The sequence below is a fragment of the Sylvia atricapilla genome, chromosome 2, assembly GCF_009819655.1.
Source record: "Sylvia atricapilla isolate bSylAtr1 chromosome 2, bSylAtr1.pri, whole genome shotgun sequence".
Classification (NCBI taxonomy): domain Eukaryota; kingdom Metazoa; phylum Chordata; class Aves; order Passeriformes; family Sylviidae; genus Sylvia; species Sylvia atricapilla.
Genome location: NC_089141.1, coordinates 55,678,423 through 55,701,175, shown reverse-complemented (window position 1 = coordinate 55,701,175; position 22,753 = coordinate 55,678,423). Strand labels below are relative to the sequence as shown.

General features: G+C 42.8%; 1 protein-coding gene across 1 annotated transcript; it reads right to left on the bottom strand.

The window, feature by feature from the left end:
* Positions 1 to 514: 514 nt before the first annotated feature.
* Positions 515 to 18,069, bottom strand: MTRF1 (mitochondrial translation release factor 1). The gene is given in 14 exon segments (XM_066313340.1): positions 515 to 739; positions 2,353 to 2,451; positions 4,038 to 4,174; positions 5,343 to 5,460; positions 6,626 to 6,798; positions 6,890 to 6,997; positions 7,208 to 7,289; positions 8,143 to 8,234; positions 10,774 to 11,232; positions 14,046 to 14,094; positions 14,096 to 14,188; positions 14,190 to 14,224; positions 17,620 to 18,025; positions 18,028 to 18,069. Coding segments are annotated over 14 exon segments (2,013 nt in total). The 3' UTR covers positions 515 to 619.
* Positions 18,070 to 22,753: the final 4,684 nt, after the last annotated feature.

Genomic DNA, 22,753 nt, shown 5'->3' with positions numbered 1-22,753 from the left:
AACTTAATTGAAAACTCGAGCACATACTTCTACATGCCACTGCAGTACATGGGCCAGTCTCACCACAGGCTGATCCAGGAGTGCCTGGAAGAAATTTAACAGGCTTCTCTTTAACATTCTAGCCCCTTCACTCCCTTTGCTTTTGTATATTTACTCTAAAAAGATAAAGCATCATAATAAAAAGTTATTTCTAAGGAATTTAATTTAGGAAGCTCACATAATACATGGGAAAAAATAGTATTCATGAGGCCAGGTTCTAGACTATGCTAGGAGAGCTCCGTTTCTTTCACCTGGAGAGGAACACCTCCCACCACCAAACAAAAAGTGCAGTATGTGGTATTTATTCTGCTCCACCACCACAATTTTGCACCTCTCCAGATGAGCTTAACAAAGCTGAGCTGCCAAGACAGGAGGAGTGTGCACACAGAAGTCCAAGCTGATGCTTTTCTCCCAGGGGTGCTGCAATAAATTCAACCCACTTGCACCAAGAGAATAAAAGAATAGTATCACACACTGAAAAACAGAGAAGTAGGTTTTAATCAACATATCATCTAACAAATACATCTGTTTTATTCATTTACCAAACACAAAAATTCTATTTTAATTCTGCTAAAGGTCTTCAGCCTCCTCCTTCTAAGGCCTGCAAATTTTCTAGATACTGGGTGACAGCCTCTACCTCTGCAAACTCCAGCAGTCTGTTGATTAGCTTATCCAGTGCTTCTTTCCCACTCAGAATTTCCTATGAAAAAAGCAGACAAAAGCATTACTGACTGTCCTTCAGCATTATTCTGAAACACCAACTACTCAAATCTCTGAAATGCACTTTGCCTGCAGTCCTTCCACTTGGTCATCCTTGCAGGTCCCTCTCACACGAAAGCAACAGCTGTGGACAGCAGCAGGACATCAGCTGCCTGCCTGTGCAAGGCACATGGATTCTGGCAGCAACAAAAGCAGCTATTGCCCTGCTTTCATGTAACCCATGCACTTAGATGAAAATTCCCTGCAAGAACCATCAAGGATTGAAGAACTTCATTCAAATACTGTTGTCCATGGCAAGAGTGAAGCTGTTTTGCAAACAAAGCTTGAGTAACTTTTGTTAGGCAGTTTATGGTTCCAGTTTCACTCAAGAAAGATCCAAACACTAACTAATGGACTAACAAAAGCCACTTTTATGCAATCGTGGAACTATTTCCTCTGCCATGGTATTCTGTACTCCATTAACTATGAACCATTCCATATTCAGTAGGCCCTGCATTCTCTGGAGTTACCCAGGACACCTGTGGGTACAGCTGGAAAAGTGTTGCTCCTTATGCAACAACACTTACAGCGAACTGGATACCTAAGCCAAAACTGAGGGATCATCCTAAACTTTGTTTTTCATAAATTTAATACAAAAAAAATCCATTACTAGGGTTTTTTTCCCATTGTAAAAATCAATAAACAAAATAATAGAATGATCTGCCTTGGAAGGTACAGTAAAGATCACCCAGTTGCAACCCCTCTGCCATGGACAGGAACACCTTTCACTAGACCAAATTGCTCAGAACTCCATCCAACCTAGCCTTGAACACTTCCAGAGATGAGGCACCCACAGCTTCTCTGGGCAACCTGCTCCAGTGTCTCTTCACTCTCACAGTAAAGAAATTTTTCCTAATATCTAATCTAAATACACCCTATTTTAGTTTGAAGCCATTCCCCCTTGTCCTGTCACTTACTTGCTCTTGTAAAAAACTCCCCCTTTCTTGTAGGCTCCCTTTGAGTACTGAAAGGCTGCACTTAGGTCATCCAAAACTTTCTCTCACCCAGGCTGAACAGTCAGTAAGATTCAAGCCATATGTAGATATTTACTCAGAAACAAGATCTCAGATAATCTTAAAATGGAAACATTCAGTTTCTTTTAACTGTGGCCTGTGATGCAAACATAAAAACTTTTCTGGCTCTTTACTCCAGCATTAGGAGGAGGAAAGACTGGCCTAACAAAAAGAAAAAAAAATCCTTCCTGTCAGGTTTTTGGTTTGGATGTCCTATGCTTCAAGAATCTCAAATGTCACTTGCCCAGTTTGGCCAAAGGACTCATGCATCTCATTGAGGATACATGTTAGATCATTTTCCATTCATATAGTAGGAGAAAAACACACAGAGAAGTAGGCCAGAGAGCTACAGCCTGTGCCAGTAATCTCTATGACTACACAAAGGTAGGAAAGACAGTTTAAGCTTTCTAAATCTAGTGTTCTGTCAGAGCACAACCGGCTACTTTCTTCATATATATCTATATCTTACATTGTACTTACTAAATTAATTTTTTCTTATGGTAAACATAAGTATCTAAATACTGTCATAAGCAACCCTTACCTTGATATTGCGTGCATCATATGAGATCCTGTGGTCAGTGACTCTGTCCTGGGTGAAGTTGTAAGTACGAATTCTCTCTGACTGGGCTCTTGTTCCCAACTGCAACAAAGCAGGAAAAACAAAACTGTTGTGTTTTAAAAAACCCAAATACTTCTCTAAAACAGAACACTTATGGATCAGCCTGTTCCAACTACCAACCTGGCGGTTGCTGGTTTGGCACATGGGATTTTTTTAAATATTGTGGCATTACTGAACTGTACTGTTTGTGATTCTGTATCACAGACCAAGTTCCTATATCCTCCAGCACATTTCTGTTCCAGCTCTGTAGCTGAAAGAACCATGTAACTCTCAAAGGTCGTATAAGGTACAGAAGTCCTTACTTCAAAAAATATACAAGTGGGGTTTTCTGCGGGGGAGGAGTTGTAGCTTCCACATCAAATAAAGAAAATGAGCTCCATTAATAATGGAAGGAGCACAGTCAATGTGTGGCTTGGAAATTAGCACCAAAAGACACTTGGATTAAGAGTAAGAAGTTAAGTTACCCTCTAGTGGTGAAGTGTGAGAGTGCAAACAGCAGTTCGAACTTTTGAAGCAGAAACCCAAATGTAGCACTGTTGGGGTTAAACGCTTCACTAAACACTGTGGTCTCCACTAAAATGGAGAATTAAATGCTAAAAAAAAAGCTCAGAGAAATAAATGGGTGTCTATTTCAGTGGGCTTTGGTGCATATTTCATCTGCACTCAACGTGTATTTTAGAATGCAGAATTTCTTGAATAAATTCTGAAACACTAGGAAAGGCAATTTATTTTTGCCTGATTTTCCACACTAGTCATATAAATCTAAATCTAAAACTAAACATAAATATAAATATAAGTAATTTATGCAGCTTTGAAGGCTCTCAAACCAGAATTAATAACAAAAGATAAATGGTTCACTGCTTACAATGATGGGGTTAATAATCTGCAGGGACAAAATGCCTAAATGCAACTTGAAATAAGTGATTAAATAGCTGAGCTGAAAAATCTGGAGTATTGGTAATTCTCTAATTCTGAAGCATTTTTATTCCAACAGGTCACTGTTGAAGTTTAACCCACAAATGGGAAAGTACTGAAAGAATGGGAAAAGAATGACAGGACATCTCCGGAGAAAAGCACACTTTGCAGCCTAACGTGTGGTAACTGTTCCAGAAGCTGTTTCTTCCTCAAAAGGTTACCTAAACTGTATCTAATAAGCTGCTACTTAATTGCACTGTGGCAGGATTGTTTATTTACTTTTCTCAAAAGCTCTGTATGGCCTTGAAATACCCTCCTTTAGAAACTTCTGAGAACTCCTGATCCTAGTTTTCATTGAATGTAAGTTTTTACCGATGCTCAATTTTTGTAACTCTGGCCTTAACTGGGGCATTCAGTACACCACGTTGAATTTTCTCTTTTGAAAAAATTCAGCCAGTCTTCTGACTCTTCTTTCCAGCCACAGTCGATGCCTCTTCATTGCCTGAGAAGTCTACAATAGCACTGAACTGGGGTAAGTAAAGGCAGACTTACCATTTTAAAGTACAAGATTCTCCTCCCCTGTAAGCACCCCTAGTTAGACACACACTCTCACTTGCTCTGTCCCCAAAGAGATCAGAAACAAATCTACAACACAATGCCCTCTCCAGATGTCAGGCACCACTTGTCCTCACCTGCAGTTTCCTGGCACTCTGCTCTTGGCTGAGCTGCTTTTCAATGACCTGCTGGTAGAGCTTAGCTCTCAGTGTCCGCAGAGCTATTTCCTTGTTCAGCTGCTGTGACCGCTCCTGCTGGCACTCAACTGCCAGTCCTTTACAGAGGCAACCAAGAGCCCATTATAACAAAGAACAAACAAGCTGAATTAATTCTAACACATTAGGCAAATGAAACCTACTGGAGTGCTGGTTTGTAGGGCCTTTCAGCTGTAGGATAAAAAGTCATTTTAACACACTGGCCAGAACCATTAGTGCGTTTTTAAACTTGTCACAGCTGCACCAGGGGGCTTTGTTCTGTGCTACAGAAAAGTCAGGGATATTTTAAAATTTCATGAAGCAAGCACGTTTCTGACGTTGCCTCAAGAAACTGGGTTCACTCCAGTTAGCTGTCATATGTTTAAAATGCAATTTGAACAGCCCACAACAGCATGTTTAAAAGGATGCAATGTAGGTTTTTAAAATCTTCATCCAGATATGCCATTGGAGACTGGAAAATTCATTACTCTAGGAGAAAGGAGTGCCTGACCAACACTGGTGAGTCTTAAACTTAATTATGAAAAACGAGATGAGATGAAACAAAGGTCTTTAAAAGAAATGTATAACTTCTCATTTGATTTCTGAAAGTAAAAGGCATATAGGGAACAGCTGTTCTCAGGTCATTACTGGTATTTCCCATGCCTAAAGTGATTCTGCAGCTGTACAGAGAGAAGCACACTCACAATCAGAAGATTTTCAATAAAACAAGTCTCAAAAGAGTAAGAGTACTCCAGTCTACACAGCACCTTCCCATTAATACACATTTTCCTTTCTATCCAACATACGATAGCATTATCTAGTACTGAACGAAAATCTTCAAGCCTTCTTTTTAATCAGTCATGCAACTACACAGATTCCAGCTAGGCTAAGCAGGCCTTTGCTTCCCAGTGGCCATTACTGCTGAAGGTACAGAGCACACAGTGCAAATTATTTACATCTTCTACCCCATCCCTCCATTTGTCACCCTCCATTTGTTTTCCATCCTTCAAAGACAGTGTATTCATGAAACAGTCCCTGTGAAGACAAGACTGGCATCATCACTGTTCCCCTGGCACACAGCCCCTCTCCCACATTGCCTGGCTATAAGAGGGACAGAAACAGAAAGGACTATTTCTCTTTTTTTGGTATAAGGCCCAGCCCTGCAAGAGACAACCTGCAGGATCACAGGCTTCTTTTCAAGATACAGATTCAGTGTGAATAAAAGTACAAAGTACTGCCAGAACTTACCTGTAGGAAGGTGCACAATCCTCACAGCACTATCAGTTTTGTTGACATGTTGCCCTCCTGCTCCTCTGGCTCTGAATGTATCTATACGCAAATCTTTGGGATCCACTTTAACATCAACCTAGAATCAAATAAAATTACTATTCCTGCTCATTCTGAAAATATTTGGATGTTAGTGACACTCAGCATTAATAAGAAATCACTTCTCAAAAATTTGCTCCTTTACAACTGTTCCTAAGTAACAGTTATAATCATTGTAATTTAAAAAACTCAGTGTCACATATCTCCATAAAGCAAATGATGCCTTAAAGATTTCACTTAGTTTTTCAAACTCTTACTCCAGGTCCTTCACAAAACAAGGTATGTGTGTGTGAGAAACAAAACAAAATCACTGTTTTGCAAAACTACTAGCTTTGCCAGAGAGACTAAGAAATAGGCAAATATTTAAAAAACACTTCTAAACAGCAATAAAAGGATCTTCTTCATGAGTCAAGACTGAATGATTCTCACAACGGTACTTAGAATCTCCTGAGGAGAAAATAGATATATCTAGATCCATTCAAGCAAGGACTGCCACACTGGAAACAGGAGTCCATGATGACCTGTATCATAGTTTGAGCTCAGTGGATAGGAAAGGAACATTCAGATCTGATCAGTGTTGCCAGGAAAGTATTACAAAGAAGCAGGAGAAGGTGCAGGAAAAGCCTACAGGATCTGGTTTTATTTTTGGTGTAAATTTGTGGTCTAATTGGTGGTCAACTGCCAGTATCAGCGAGATCTCAGACAGACTAGCCAACACATTAATTCGCATTCAAAGGAGACATTTACCAGAGAAGGACACCAGTAATTTAAATAAAACAAAAAAAAAAAATCAAAAGGATGTACAGCATCACATTACTATGCAACACTGAGTATTTTCTTGGATATATTCTGTGTCTTAATATGTGATGTAATTTAAAATTGGCTTACTCATAGCAGTGAGCCTTGTCAGTGTTGGGGCTGGAACACTTAATGAAACGATCACTCACTTACATGCCATTTCAGGCAACAGCAAATCTCTGCAGAGTTGCTTCTGATGATCCATTTATACATGTAAGGTACAGAGCCAAGGGCTATCACCTCCCAGAGTCAGAGCACTTGCAGTTCAGTTGCTGGGACTTGCACAAAGCACTTGGTTATCAGTGAAATCCCCAAAACGGTAACATGGTTTTAAATAACACCTACTCCAATGCCAAAATGGGTGAGCAGGGTTCAGCACCACCTTACCACACCACTGAACAGTTTACCTCCTCTGGCTGAGGGAGGACAATGACTGACATTGTCCCAGTGTGAATACGCTGCATTCTTGACGACAGGCCTGTCTCAGGGATTCGCTGGACTCGGTGAGTCCCTCCTTCATATTTCAGATGCCTGTAGACGTTCTCTCCTGAAATATGAGCAGCAGCATGATGCAAGCCTCCTGGAGAGACAAACAGTGTGTGACAAATACAGCAGAGAAACACTGCTTTCAATTTCATTGTCTTGGTGGAATCTTTGAAAAGCTGCTGTACCTATCTCAGCTGGCATATAGTTCACAATGTCGAAGGTCCAATGTTTGTAGTCAGCATAGCTCTGGTACATCTCAAACATTTCTTTAGTGAACTGTTGGCAGATGTCCCCTAAAAATTAAAAGGCATTACCACATAAACAGCAGGTTTTAGATTTAGCTGCAACTCTAACCCCAGTCATTAGGCAGGTTAATGCTCATCTTTAGAAAGTATTATTTTATGCCAGCAAAGTATAAAAAAAGCATTAAGAATAACCCATAAGAGGTTTAATGGAGTTGGATGGAGGTTGGAAGTAATCTTCACTGTAGGGGCTCTGCTGACCTCCAGTTGTTCTGCCAGCTGTCACTTCTAATATGACAGGACTTCCATCATATTTTTCCTTTGGCACTAGAAGCTGGAAAAGCTGAAAAAAGAAAAAAAAAGAAAAAAAAAAAAAAAAAAAAGAACGCCATTATCTCCTTCATGACCCTGGATCTTCTCTTAATCAAATTTACAGCCAGCCTTCAAAACTGCCACAGTCTGAGCACACACAGCTACAGACTTCCTTTGGCAAGCTAGTTAAGTAGGACTAAAAACTGTCCAATGACCATTGCAACTCAGTGCAGTCAGTGTGGAAATGCAACATGCCAGTGCATCCACATGAAAGCTACCTGAAAACCCAGTCCTGCCAAGTGAAATGCCAGGTCACCCACCCCAGCCCCAGCTACCTATGAAAACAAAGTTATTAGCTAACCCAACCAATCTTTACATTCATCTCATTTTTCAGAAAGTTACATTTCATATTATTTCAGTCTGAATATAGAAATAAGCCCAAACACAGTGGTCTCCACTGAATTGTTTCAACCTCTTTGCTTATATTTTCCCCACTCATGGGGTGCTGTCAGCTGAAGAGAAAATGAAGGACTGCAAGTTCCAATCAGAAATACTTCAAAAGTGCATGCTCCACTGCCACAAACAGTTACTAGGATGTCATGTCTTGTCTCAGTAGCACAGACTCGCCACATTTTTAATTCCCTTCAGCATTTGCAGACAGACAAGCAAAGCAAGAGAAATGACTCAATTAATCATCTTCTAAGACACAATTGTCACTAAGAAGCTTACTAATAATTAATGTTGTCACTTCTTTTCAGGTAGAATACAGAAGCTGGACTTCTGTTTCATTAAACTCAAGTGTCAGAATCTATTGATAAGATCAGAAAGGAAAGGTTTTCTGACATCTTTATTTACAAAGCTGTAAAACTTCACCTCAGGCTCACCTTTCTGCACAACATGTTCATTTTTTTATCCAGGCTTTCCTTCTCTTCTAAGGCAAGCTGTAGAAGTTGTTTCTCATCTCTGCTGTCTAGCTCTAAATTCCAACAATAGGAATAGATGTTAGCCAACCTCACCTAGAGCAAATTATAACACAGCTGTCCAAAGACATGCACTGCAGCACAGAAAAGCTTGTAGTGTTTTGCCGGCATGAAATACTCAAATAAGAGCAGCCCAATCTAGGATGCACACTGCTAACTCAATGATCATACTTTGCAGGTGTGCTAAAGGAGCAGCGGATATTAAAATATTAATTAATATTAAAATATCCTGTGTTTAGACTGCCCCTTCCCACATTTTAGAGCTTACTAACAAACTATGACACATTCTCAGGTAAAGCTCACAGAAGGTCCAAGCCTTTTCTGCTACGGAGGCTCCAGCTTACAGTAACAAAAAATGCTGATCAGTTAGCAATAGATTATACACTAACTAGAAACTTGGAAGACAGTTGAAGTCAAGTGAAAAACCTGTCACTGCTGAAACAGGGAACCCTGTCTCCTTTTCATCTTTCTTTCCACTTTTCTACTCACCAGAAAGTGGAATAATTCAACTCACTGAAATTAAAAAAGCAAGTCTGGTTGAATAAATGCAGGTTTTTACCGTGCCAAGTTGATTAATTGGATTTAAATTACAACTGGACAATTAGCAACACAAATGAGGAGGGAATGGTTGAAACCAGCTTTGAGCAGCTGGGAGTAAGAGCGAGGGAACAAAGCAAGAAAGAGGAGGTGAAAACTCTCTGCCTTGTGGCCAGCAGAGAAACCACAGGTTTGTCTCAGATGCAGCAAAACACTGGACTCTCAATCACTTCTAGCTGGTCCAAAAAGTATGTTCATTGATCAGTTAGATAAACAGTATCAAATTAACACTGCCAACAGCACTGAGAGATGGTCTGGTGGTGACCAATGAGCTTAAGGCTCACAGGATTGGTATCCCATTCCTGCCTCCCTGCAAAACAGAATTCACTTAACCTACCTTGTGACTCACATCACTAGAGGGAAACTGGGAAATATTTTTCTGCTTCACTGACTGTTGCAAATAAAAAATCCTACATCAATTGTCAGGAATTCAGGTACTAGAGAGAAGAGGGTCAGTTAGGGAGTTAAGTGGAAAACAGTGAACAGCCAAATGAAGCGGACATCTGTGTTTTAACATAGCCACAGGAAAAATGGTACAGACAGAATAATTTGGCTCTATTTAATTAATTTGTTGGCTGTAATATTTTACCATTCTTTCCCTTTCTTTCAACTACAACTCACTCCATCCCTCCACATCATAACGTATGGAATTAGAAAAAAATTCTTCATTATATTCATTTGATCAAAACCAGCCTTTCTAAGTTGAAAGATGAAATTTCCAGAGATTTTTTAATAATTTTTAATTCTTTCAAGAACATTTCTTTTTAATCATTAAATTTTTGTACTTTGTCTCCTTCACGCTTTCCCCTCTTTTCTCCAGTGAAGAGAATTAGAGAAGGTTGAGGATTAAAATATTGTAAATATTTTTTTTCCAAAAGCACAAACATATATTTATTTTTAAAACTAAAGTATACAAGTTTTTCTCTACTTGTCTAAATAAGTTACATTTACATCTTTGTTTCAGTAAGTCCCTTACTGTTTTGTCCATACCACTTGGCTATCTCTGAAAAGCACCATGAACTTTTGTCCTCCTCCATTTATGCTGCTGGGCACCGATTTCTCCTGTCCTTTGATCTTCCCCTCCTTCTGCTTTAATGTAAACTCCATTCTCTCCACAGGTCAGTGTTTCCCTCTCCTGTCTTAATACTTACTACTGTAGCAGAAGGGATGCCATTTTTTCCTTCCTACTGTGTGCACTTCTTCACACTTGTGACAATGCTGGGCTTTTTTTCCCAAATGTTGCACCATTACTTATGTTGTAAATTCTTTCATTTATTCCCATGTACTTTCTTATTCCTAAATGGCACAAAAACCAGTGACAATTTTTAATTCTTTTTTACCCCAGCTTCTACTGTAGCAGACTATTGAAAAACAGCACAGTCATTTTTTTATTGCTTAAAGGACTCCCCAAATATTTTCCAAGAAATATTAGCTTTAGCCATTTAAATTGGAAGCTGACAACTAAGAGCCTAATGAAAGTTCATGTCATTTGCTCAATAAATATCACGGAACTGGTCAGATGGAATACCATTTTAAATAACACAGCTAAGGTCTGCATCTATCACAGGTTTTAGGCTAGCTAGTTTTTTTTCTTAGGTTCAAACTGCTTTCAGTTCAACCAAAAAAATAACCTCAAAACGAACACTTCCTAACTATTTCTGTTAGATGGATATCCCTAAGCTTCCAGTCAATCCCTACTCTCCCAAAATTACCATATTAAGACCTCAAACTAAAGTGAGGTGAGATGAAAGACAGAAGGATGTGGCTGGATGCAGAAAGCCCTCGCAGCACACGAGCTCCTGGGAGCAGAGGGGACCGGGGAGTGTTCCAGGGCTGGCTGAACTTTACTCACAAGCTTTCCTCAAAGGCTGGGCAATGAAATTTATCACAAGCATAGCTGCTGTTCCGAAGCAAGCAAGTAGATGAGTTTTCCTTTACCTGTGCACATCGCTTCTAACTCCTGAACTTCTCTTTCAGCCTCTTTGATTTCTTGAAAGGCAGCTGCAATGGGGGACAGATCAGCACATCTTCTCCTCAGGGTCTTTTGCTCAAAGTCATTCAATGAGTCCGAACTTAACTGATGACTAACCTGCTGGTACTCCTTGCTTAGACTCTCCAGATACTTCCGCACAGCCTCATGCTTCCACAAAGCTTGAGAACTCTGATGGTTTTTCCTGTGCCGACTGTTAAAAGACTGAGCGATTCGAGCTGTGTCCAACAAAGGCTTTGGCCTCCAAAATCCATAGTTGTGCAGTCTCACTATACAGCCTATCTTCTTTGCAACAGGAGGGAGGAGACAGCTGTCAAGTTGGCTGTGACAGCAGCAATTGGCAAGCAGGCTCTTGAAAAGACAGACCTTTTGGAAAGGTTTCATTTTGTTTCTTAATTCTCCACCACCTGAAATTAAAAGTACACAGTACATTGGCAGTGCTATTATCTAGAAGAAGAAAACATTCTATTTAAAAAAAAATCCCACAACAAACAAATACAAGGACAGTATCAAGCCCATATCCTGGTTTGATTACATCGACACAAATGCAACTCTCATGGACAAAACTATTCCTGTTTTAATGCCAGTTTAAAACCAGAACCTCTTATCACCACCATTGTACTGACTGAGGGCTGGAAAAAAGTCTTTTCTCTCACCTCCTCAGACAGTTTATTTATACTACAGAAGAGCTCCTGTGGATGAAGCTTTACAGACAATAGCTTCATTTTGCCATATGTCTCATTGGAAAAATCCAACCCTTTCATGCCTTACTGATGAAAGAAAAATGTTGCTGAGAAGACAAATCAATACTAGAGGTAAAGAATTCTCTTTAGAGAATATAAGAAAAATCCAGAATTATGTGCCAAATTATATCCACTACCATAACAGGAGGACATTAGTAGATGACCATACAACAGATCAGTCAATAGGACTGCAACGCACTTAGAAAAAATCACTCACTCATATATGAAGAAGACAGGAGATCTGCTTTATGTACCTTCTATACTCCTTACTGTGATATATTTACACTTAAGCAACATAATATTTTCCATCCAAAAAGTAAGAAGCAGGTACTCTGAAATACAGCTCCTGTATTTTTCTGAGACACTTGGCCTACAGTTTTACAGGACCCAGGCTCCCCTTAGCATTACTGCTGCTCTATGAAAGATCATTTCCTCTTCATTTACATCATCAACATTGCAAACTACGTTATGAATTACTACTGTGCTCTAAATTTTATATTGGAGTGCAAGGCTCTGCCAGGAAGACTAAATTCAGCACACTTATTCTAGGACTACCACACAGAGCAAAGGTTTTAACATAAAAAGAAGCATTCTTAGTAACCCTGCCAGTGCCACGGTCCCATCTGCCCACTGATTTTTACAAAAAAGTGGATGCTGAGAAAATAAGAGCATGAACCTCTTTGCACCAAGATCTGGAAAAAACACGTTTCAATTTCCTGAATCAATTATTTTTTACTCATCAGTGACAAAACCTTCTGTGCATCTTCATGTATTTTATTAACAAACTACTGTGACACTCTAACTACTCAACTCATCCATTATTCTCATCTATTTGCTTTCATCCATTTGTCCACAACAAAGAAAGAGCAATATGCAGTAAAACCAGAAGCACTGCATCTTGTCTGAATGCTTGTTTTACCACCTACAGAAGGAGGCAAGGACCTTTACTCTACTTCTGTACCCTCTCCAGATTCTCCAGCCAGCAGGTGCTATCTAATCCACAGCAGCAATTTTAAGACTGCTTTAATGTACAGAAAGCAAATTATACCCCTCCTATTATACCCCTGCTATAGTGACTAAAACCAGCTGCAGAAGGATCCTGTTCCCTTCACCAGGAACACAGCAAAAGGCACAAATCAGGCTCATCATCTATGAGCCTGGATTTAGGCCTGAGTGGACTCGGTTCCAAAAGACCATAAAAAGATCCATTCTGCTGATTAATATGCTCCAGATCAGCATGGCCTGTTGTTGTTTGGCTAAGTGCTGACCATCATCAACTCAGTTTTAAAATATTAATGTTATATTTTACTTTAATTGATTCTTTAAACATATACAACCATCTAGCTAATTTTGACTGGTGTAATTAAGAAGCAGTGTACTCAAGTAATAACAAATTTGTTGTACTGTTTTGCCTCAGCTCTCAGAAATAAAATTCTTGGGTTTAAAAGGGAAAAAAAAAAAGTAATGAAATGACAGACTTTCAAGAAGGTCAGAAGTCTCAAAATTACTTTGCCATGTTCAGAAAGGTATCTCCATGTAAAAGAGGGGTTGCCACATTTGCGTAAAAATAAACAGACATATAACTTTTACAGAGCTATGATCATTAGATGACGTATCAAATGATCTCCAAACCAGATTTTAATAACTTTTTTACGTGATTAAAACTACCTCGTGCACATCACAAATCAAAAACCAGTAAGCGAAAGCAACAATTGTAATAATAATTTTTAAAAATTCATTTCAAGACACGAAAGAGTTCTCAATCTTGCGAACTCTTTCAGAGTTTATACAATGCATTTCTAACAACCAAAGATGCTACCGGCATGGGCACGGCAGGAGGAGGTGCTCCAATATACACCGACTGCATCAGGAACTGCCTGAGGCTGCGCCCCAGGAGCACCTCACACACTCCTCTGCCCCCCTCACGGCCGCCCCGAGCAAAGCCCCCGACAGCCCGGCCAGCTGTGGGGCCCAGGGGGCAGGGAGAGGCGGGAGCGGGCAGGGAGAGGAGGCGGGAGCGGGCAGGGAGAGGCGGCAGGAGCGGGCTGCGGGAGGCAGGAGCGGGCAGGGAGAGGCGGCAGGAGCGGGCAGGGAGAGGCGGGAGCGGGCAGGGAGAGGAGGCAGGAGCGGGCAGGGAGATGCAGGAGCGGGCAGGGAGAGGCGGGAGCGGGCAGGGAGAGGCGGCAGGAGCGGGCAGGGAGAGGCGGCAGGAGCGGGCAGGGAGAGGCGGCAGGAGCGGGCAGGGAGAGGCGGCAGGAGCGGGCAGGGAGAGGCGGCAGGAGCGGGCAGGGAGATGCAGGAGCGGGCAGGGAGAGGCGGCAGGAGCGGGCTGCGGGAGGCAGGAGCGGGCAGGGAGAGGCGGCAGGAGCGGGCAGGGAGAGGCGGCAGGAGCGGGCCGCGGGAGGCAGGAGCGGGCAGGGAGAGGCGGCAGGAGCGGGCTGCGGGAGGCAGGAGCCCCGGCGCGGGAGGGCACTCACCGTCCGCAGGCACAGGGCTCCCGGCCCGGGCGGCGGGCCCGCGGCAGACGGGAAGTGCGGCGGGCGCACTCCCGGTCCCAGCATGCCTGCGGGAAAACGCGCTTCCCGTCTCCCCGCCGCCACCGCCGCGGCAGCGCCCGAGCCGCGCCGGCGGCAAAGACAGCCTCCGCCTTTCCAATCTGGTTAGTAAAAGATTAATTTCAGAGAAACCGAAATAAAATAACATTAAGCTCCACTTTGTGTCGAGGCTCACTATTCAATTCTATTTAAAATGAATAATTACTATGCTACTAAAGGGAAACAAAATATTAGTAAACATTGCCATTCTGATCATGACTATGCTAGTTAGCTGCAGCTTCCTTACAAAGTATGTTTTAAAACATACTGTGTATGTGAACATTTTAAAAGCAATTATTAAGCATTATACCACTACCTTCTCAACTAAAAAATTTAAAATACTTAAGCAATTCTTGTACATACCTATAATCACCAAAACACCTTTCTTCCCAACTACTGTCCTTCTACAATATATATATATTTTACAAAAGGTGAAACTTTTGTATTTGGCATGTAAAACATCACTGGGATTTGGTGTGGTAAATATTCCAAAAGTCTGAAAATGGGACCAATGAATGGGTAGGATTTGGATCAAACCTCGGCGCCTGACTGACAACAAACCGCTTGTTTCGACGTGAGGACAGCTTCTGCCTCTGCTCCACCTGTGGGGACAGGAGGCAAGGCAGACATAGGGAAAACCACTTCCCGAGAACAAGACCCACCCCGCAGCTGGTCCAGTCTTCAGCAAAAAGCACCCTGAAATCTTCCCCAGGCCTGAGCCCACGATGATGTGCCATTAGAGAGATGCCATCAGCCAGACACCATCCCAATTGTACCTCGCTCTTCTTCCACTATGACTTCTGGGACTTCGTGAAATTAAATAATAAATTATACTTGAATTGGCACTCCAAATATGCAATTTGATACTTAAAAGTATTGGGAAGGTAGTCTCTGGGAGGACAACCAAGAACCCAATAACCTGAAACTGCAAGTAGATCTTGTGCTCCAAAATTGGTTTTAAAAGAAGAGGGTAGGCCAAGGAAAATAAAATCAGCTTCTACTCCAGCTAGTCATGGTTCTTGCATTAAATCCTCTGATTAAACATGATCATGTTCAGTTTTTATTACGCCTTGTAGGTGAATGTTTTAACTTAATTGTGAAAATAGAGACTGTAACACAGTCCCTCCCTACCAGGCAGCCAAGCACGCAGGGGCCACACAGCCAAGACAAGGGCTGGACTCTGTGTACTCAGCAGGGCTGTCAGGGACCATCCACCACAGGACCTGTCCATGCATCTCATATTCCAAACATGTAGGACACTTTCCCTAAGTTTACCATGTGCTTTTAGACTGCAGTATGGGAACTGAGTATGAAGGATGTGAATCTTGCTTCTACCACTCTTATAGTTTGTTTTGATGCCTTAAAACCTGCATGGCTGAAGCAGCAGCTGCTGATGTAGCTGGTGAGGATCAGGGGTGATGGAGCACAGGCTATTTGGGGCAGGGTGCCACCCACCTTCCTCAGCAGCCCACAGTGACATTGGGTACAGAAGCGAAGAGTGTCATCAGGAAGACAGCTTTGGGATAGATATGGTGGTCCTGTGTTGAAAACCTGGCACACTTAACCTGCCAATTTAGAAACTGAAGGCAAAGGGATGGCTCATCAGACAGAACAGGCTCCAGGCCTTACAACGTGCTTGCCTTGAAGGCAAGTCCATACCCATGCAGGGGCTCTTTGCCCAGGGGGCCTTAACTGGGTTTAGAGGTGTGCCAGCATCACCCTGCAACTTCCACAGGAGCAAAGTGACACACACTGCAAGAATGGCAAACTTGTTACGATGCATGTAACATTTCAATATTGTTCCTCCCTTTAAGCCCAAACAGTTCAGACTTCTGAAATCTTTCTGTTTGAAGGAAAAAATGGTGACAGAATCATACGCATGTTGAATGCAGTCCTGTTTATTAACAAAGCCTCTAAAGAGAGCTTTGTTTTGCCCAGCACAGTGGGATTAAATGACAAGAAGTTTTCTTGACTGTGCTCCCAAACCTCACTTTCAGTTGGAGCTCTGCCTTCCCACAAAGCTCATTTCTTGTTTATTCTCTCTCAGCTAGCCTAAAAACATTTTTTTATTGCCTCCCTGCTTTCCTTTTCTTGCTGCTTTTAACACAGACTTTTTAATATGGACACATCTAGATGCAAATTGAACCCCTGCCTCTATTTGCAATTTGCCTACTTTCAGACAGCATTCTTTAAAGTGTTTGTACTATCAGGAAACAGAGGACCTTTAGCTATCAATAACAGCCTTATTGCTTCAGATCAAAGGTCCACCTGGTACAATACTTGTCTGACCATTCTCCATGATGCATCTGTTTATCATTCAATCCAACCAGAGGCATGACATATTTTTTGCTAAGACAGAAACTAGACTTCATAGAGTCAAGGCTTCAGCTAGTTGTTAAAAGTGTTGAATGCATGCCATGGTACAAACAGGCTCTGAAAATGATGCTGCAGGGCAAAGCCAAGGCTGCCATCCCTGTCAGTAATACTCGTGCTTTGTAAAATCACATACTCAATGCAACATTACTACAGCATACAGCAGAAAGAAAAGTGAATTAGATAACTGAGTGTGGAATACACACATACTGTGATCAGTGACCCTGCTGACTGGCATCATTAGAAGCATGCCAGATCAAAAAGTGAGAAATAAACACAACAGAGAACATTCCTTATGACAAACCATACATGTAGACAGATTAACAAACACTGCAGAAACCAACAACCATTCACAAAAAGTGTCCATAAGCTGATGGCTTAGCTATAAAGAACTGTAGGAAAGCAATACTTTGTTCTCATCTTTGCTATTTTCATCTCAGGAGGCTTCCTAAATATACCACTTTTTTTTTCTTTTTTTTATTCCTCCCCTCTAATTAGTAGTCCTCAAATAGGCTGTAATCCAGATTACCCTCTTTCAAGAAATTGTCTAGTCACTTGCTCCCTCTGTTAGCTGCAACGGAAAAGCAGCTATCATGTAATCAGCTTCAGCAAGGCTTGTTGTCAAGTCAAGGACATGCTAGGCGGGATCTTCAGTCTCACCCATCTACTTACTGAGTACCAAATAAAATACATTAAGTACACCAATTTTCTAATTCACTATTGTGAATTACTGTTTTGAGCACACTTGTTTTACTTGGGGTATCTATCATGTTCATCATCTGCGACTGTGGGTGGGTAACCATATTATCACAGAACTAAGATACTTTGAAATAAATGCCAAAATATAATTAATATTTTAAAGGTTAATTATGTAAACATAGATTGTAATTGCAGTCGCCTGGTTTATTTTCCCTGTAAGATGGTGTTTTTTAATTGGTTGTAACCTTGACAGTTTAACCAATTTTCCTTATAAGTAACACCCTGGGCCATGCAGTTTTAGTGTTCTTGGTTGGTGGTGGTTTTTGGTTTGGTTTTAAGAATGATTTTCCCGAATAACAAGAGAAAAAAAAAAAAGACCTTAGACCTCCTTCGGTGAAGAAGCTAAGCGACGAATAAACGCCGCTGTTCTACGGGCGCACGATGGTTGTCGGGAAGTTTACATAACCAACTGCTGAAAATGCCTTAATGCGACGGGAGCCGTCCTCGCTCACTCCAAACCCGGCTGCCAAGTTTGCTGTTGTTTCCTTAAATACCAGCCCGGGCACAGCAAGCCCGCAGAGCGTCTCCGAGCCCCGCCGCAGACAGAGGCTGCGCTCCTTCCCACCGCCGCCTCCCTCCCAGGCTGGCGGGCAGCCCGGCTCTCCAAAGCGGCCGTTTGGGCGCTGGCAGCGGAGCGCTTCAGCCGCCGCTCCGGGACTCGCCCAGGGAATCACGGAGGGAATCCTCGCTCCCTGCCCCGGGGCCGGGCGGGCGGAGGGGCTGCCTGAGAGGGGGCGCCGCGCTGCGCCTGCGCCGAGGGGCCCCCGGCGGCCATTTTGCAGCGTCAGGCGGGCGGCGAGGCGCCCCGGCAGCTGCGCACAGGGGCCCGGGGGAGCCGGCGGGGAGGGCGGGCGGCGCAGGGCTATGAGTTAAAGAGCCGCCGCCGCCGCCCCGCCGAGTTCGGGCTTTTCCTCCCCGGCGTTCCCCCCATCCTCCCGTCCCTCGTACCGACGCCGCCCCTCCCGGGCCGCCCCCACCCCCGCCAGCCGTGCCTGTCCCAGGGCCGCCCGCGCCATCCGTCCGTGCCGCTGCCGCCCAAGGAGAGCAACCTCTTCAAGCGGATCCTGGTGAGCCACCGGCCCCGCTCCTCTCTCCTTCTCCCGCCGCCGCTTCTCCCTCCTCTTCCCTCTCGCACGCACGGCCTCGCTCGGTGCCCTTCGGGTCACTTCGCCCGCCGCCGGAGTTGGCCCCGGCTGAGCGCACACGGATGCGGCGGGCCGCGCTCGCCCGGGGGGAGCCGGGCTGCCGTCGTCTCCTCGCCCCGGTTCGTCCCCTCTTCCTTCCTTCTTCCTTTGTCGAGGCCCGCCGAGCACGCCGGGCGAGCCGCCCCTGTTCGTGTCGGCGGCCGGGAAGGGCTGGTGTGGGCCCCCGGGCGGGCGGGAAGGAGGGAGGGAGCCGGGCAGCCTCCCCGGGCCGCCGAGCGCCTTCCTCCCGCCCGCCGCAGGGGGACTGCGGGGCGAGCCCGGGCTGCGCCGCCGCTCCCCGCCCCGCGCAGCGCCGGAGGAGAAGACCGCGAAGCACGGTGCGAGCGCAGCAGGATTTGCTGTGGCTCTGTTGATTCCCATCTGTGGTTCGTTTTCCAGCGAGAGCGTCGGCTTTGGTGTAGGGAGCGGGTTAAAAGTAGTTCGCTCGCTCAGCAGTTTTGAGTGTAGTTGAAGACGTGTGGTGGATTGACGTATCCTGCTTCTGTGCGTCCTTTGGAGGACTTGTCTCAACTCCCTTGCGCTGGGCGAATTCTGCTCTGTGAGACTTAATGGTGTAAAGGACGTTAGTGTTTGAGATAACTTTGAAGAGGGAGCTCGCTTTAGCTGTGATTTTTCCAACTCAGTCACTGTATACTTTATCATGCTAATACTTTATGGAGAGAAAAAAGCCCAACTCCTCCTTCCCGAGACAAGGAAAACACCACACTCCCCTTTTCATGAACTTGCCAGTGTGGAGTAATGGAGTTCCAGCCTGAAGAAAATTGAGGTGTTTTGTGTCAGTTTACCTCTCTGCAGGCAGAGGACGTCTGTGCAGCACACTGAGTAATCCTGCTATCAGGCACAAATTGTTTAGTTCTTTATGAATTGGTTGGGTAGTTTCAGTACTTAGTGGTTCAGAGGTAGACATTTGGACTTCAGGAAGCTGAGCTCAGTGTGTGTAAGCTCCTGTGCTCTGTATGGAGCTGGTGTGTCTAGGCAGGTGCTTCAGAGCTGTTTTCTTTTGACTGCTTTGTGTAGTGTGCAGTTTTTTTAACAGAACTGGTTCTTAATAGTGATTTGTTGCTTACTGCATGCTTATGGTATGCATCTTAGTAAGTCATTCTAGCACTCCTCTTTCCCCTCTGCTAAAAATAAGTGACTAATATTAGAACAGTTAAGTGATTATTCTTACTAGCAGCAGACAAGTTCACAGTAGCAGCCACTTCTAAAGCGTGGTTTTGTTGGGTTTTTTTTTATGGATTATAGAATGGCTTTTCTGGAGATCATATTTTAGACAGTTTTTTAAAAAAATGTTAAACAGTGGATAAAACTGTTGAAATTAGTGCTTAGGTAAGGAGGAGAGATACATAAAACTTTAATGAAGTTCATATGGAAATTTACTTACTTTCTAAAACTTTCAGAAGCTGTTAACTGGTTCTGTGTAGTGACCAGCTGCAAAGTGTGGATCACAAATTACTGGCTTGTCTCTTCATATAGTGTCACTTTTTGAAACTTAATTTTTTTTTTTTTCCTGGCTAGCTTTCACTCTTTCATGGTGCCCTTCTTTCTGGAATACTAATACTGGCATACTGCAAATGAAGCCCTTTGGTTGCTTGACATGTCTCACAGTATTTTTGTTTAGTGGTATAGCTCGTGGTGCTAAAGGCTCTTTATATCAAACCAGCTTTTGCTTACTTTGGCACTGCTAGAATATTTTAAATGCCATAGCATCCCTAGTAATTTCAAAAATTGGTGGGCAGGGGTTATGTGGGGAGGCTGCATAAATAAGACCCTACAAGCATGTAGTGATTTAATCACCTTGGAAACAGATGCAAGGAAATTGGTATTTATGTATTAAGACTTTAGTATTTTATGAATGCTCTGCAGAGAATTAGCAGTTGTGAAAGGGGAAAACCCATTTGGAGATCATGATAAATCCTTCCCAGTGACCTGGTGTGTGTATGTAACATATGAGACAGGTTCTGAACAAGATGCCACGTAACAGCCAAGCTGTCAATCTGCCCTCGCTAGTGTGGCCTCTTGGAGTTCGGTGTAAGCTGGGAAGTCGGCTCAAGAAGCTGAGGAAATAGTCTTGAAGCCACATCAGTTTGTGTGCTTGCATGCTTGGCAGCGCTTGAACAAACTGACTTAAAACTAGCAGTTAGATGATGAGGGAGTATAGCAATTGTAGCATACTCATGGTAACTTAGAAAATGCTTCTTGTAAGGTTGAAGTTAGGTATCATGTTTTTGGCGTTTACTTCTAGTAAGCTTAGCCTGATCTTCTGTTTTGTATATTTAAAATTGAGTTGTAATCTTGCCTTCAGAGTATGTTTCAGTTTAAGCAGCTTTGATTTTTTTTTTTCCCTTCACCTAAGAATCCATGCTATAAACTGTCTCAGAGTTATGTTAAACATTGGCTTTATGGAATCAAATCAGCTCTGGATGGATGGGGCATGGCAGTAGTATTTGTAAGGAGTCTAATAGGCTTTAGAGGAAAGCCTGGGGTTCTCCTCATGCTTTCATGGCTCACTTGCCAGGTTTGTTTTTAAGAAGTGCTTACTGTCTTCTAATAGTATTGGTGTCAGCCCAGGCTCATGCAGTGTAAGCTATGGTCTGATGTTTGTTCATGACTAATAGCACTGTGGATAGTATCATGCCTGTAAATTACTAATCCTTTGGTTTCTTAGGCAAATTCCTCATATTGCTGTGGCCTGAAATAAGATTTGCTGCTTTAATTGCAGCTGACTTCAACTAATAAGACACAAGAAGTCTGCAAGTATATAGCCTTGTAGCAATGAGTTGTTGCTGCTCAGTTGCATTCAGGCGTGTATTTTCATTTTTAGGGTAAGGAAATGTTAGAAATTGCTTAAAGTGCCATGTCTGAGGACTTGTTCAACTTCTCTGTAATGTCCTTTTTGTTCTCCAACTTCTTCAATACCTTAACAGATTTTTATTCTTTGATAAAATATAAATATACAAGTGTTTGTAGGATTTCATGAGGTTCTTATGCATAGAATTCTGAAAGCTTTTTTAAAAAAATATTTAATGGAATAATAATGGTTTGTAAGTATGCAACTATGCAGTCTCCTTGGAATGATGGGGGGGAGTTACTGAACCATTAAACTTGATAACTGGGAACTTATATTTTTATGCCTATTAGGGCCTCCGAAATGAGATAAATACCATAGCTGAGGTAGCCATTATTAATCCACCACTGGAGCAGTGGAGGTTTGAAGTCTCTAACATTAAAGATCCTTTTTTTAAAGAAAGGAGTTTGAAGCAGTCACTTAAAATCTTCTGGTGTAAGTTACGACTGATGCTTGGTGTGGTTGTTGCTTGTGCTGCTGAGGACAGGCAGCCTGGGAAGAGTGGAGGCGGTTCCCTCCATGCGGACTTTTAAAGGAGGTGGTGAGGATGCCTGGCCAGCTGCAAACCACTGAACTGACAGAGTTGTGGAGGATAGATGCCAGGCTAGTGGTAGCAGTCAGTAAGACTTTCATAAGGCAAAGTCACACTTCATATTTGTCAGTGGTTTGAGAGAGTCTCATTTGGCGAAGCATTTATCCCAAACAGATATTCTTGATTTAATTTTTCAAAAGGAGTTCGTGAAGGTTGTCGTGCAAGGCTCAGAAGGCAGGCTTCTGTGGAATGCTGTGGGTTGTTTCTTCATTCTGGTCTTTTATTCATACTTTTCTTTTTAAAAATGGTAATTTTTAAAAAGTTAAGTCCCTTTGTGTGCTGGAATTTTTTCTTATTTGGCTGCTTATATGGAACAGAACAAGCACTGAATAGCAAGAAGAGTTTAGCTCCAAGCTATTTGTGGCACAAAAGTGAAGGCCACCTGAAAACTTCCATATTTTTGGAGCAAGTGGAGTCATAACAAGTGAAATTGGTTGTAGATGAATGTAAGACTTGGAAATCTAATTTAATACAGACCTTATATGGACTGTGAGGTGGATTTGCACAAGATTTGAGATTTTTAGATGTATTTGAACTTCTGTTAAGACAGTTTCCCCTATACACTGAGAACTGGTGAATCCTGGGAAAAGGAATATGTTGTTATGCCACTGCCCAAGCACCCTGTAAGGTACATTTGTAAACTCCGTTTGCAGTGCAGTGTGCTTTGTTCCTTCTCCTGGTTCCTCCTCCAAGCCTCCTCAAAAGGAGGAGTGTGAAATTGCCTTCTAGAGGGAGAAAAAACATAACAGAAGATTCAGAAGTTAAGTAAGTACTATCTTCAAGCTATCGTAACTCATTTTGGTTTTGGTAGAAA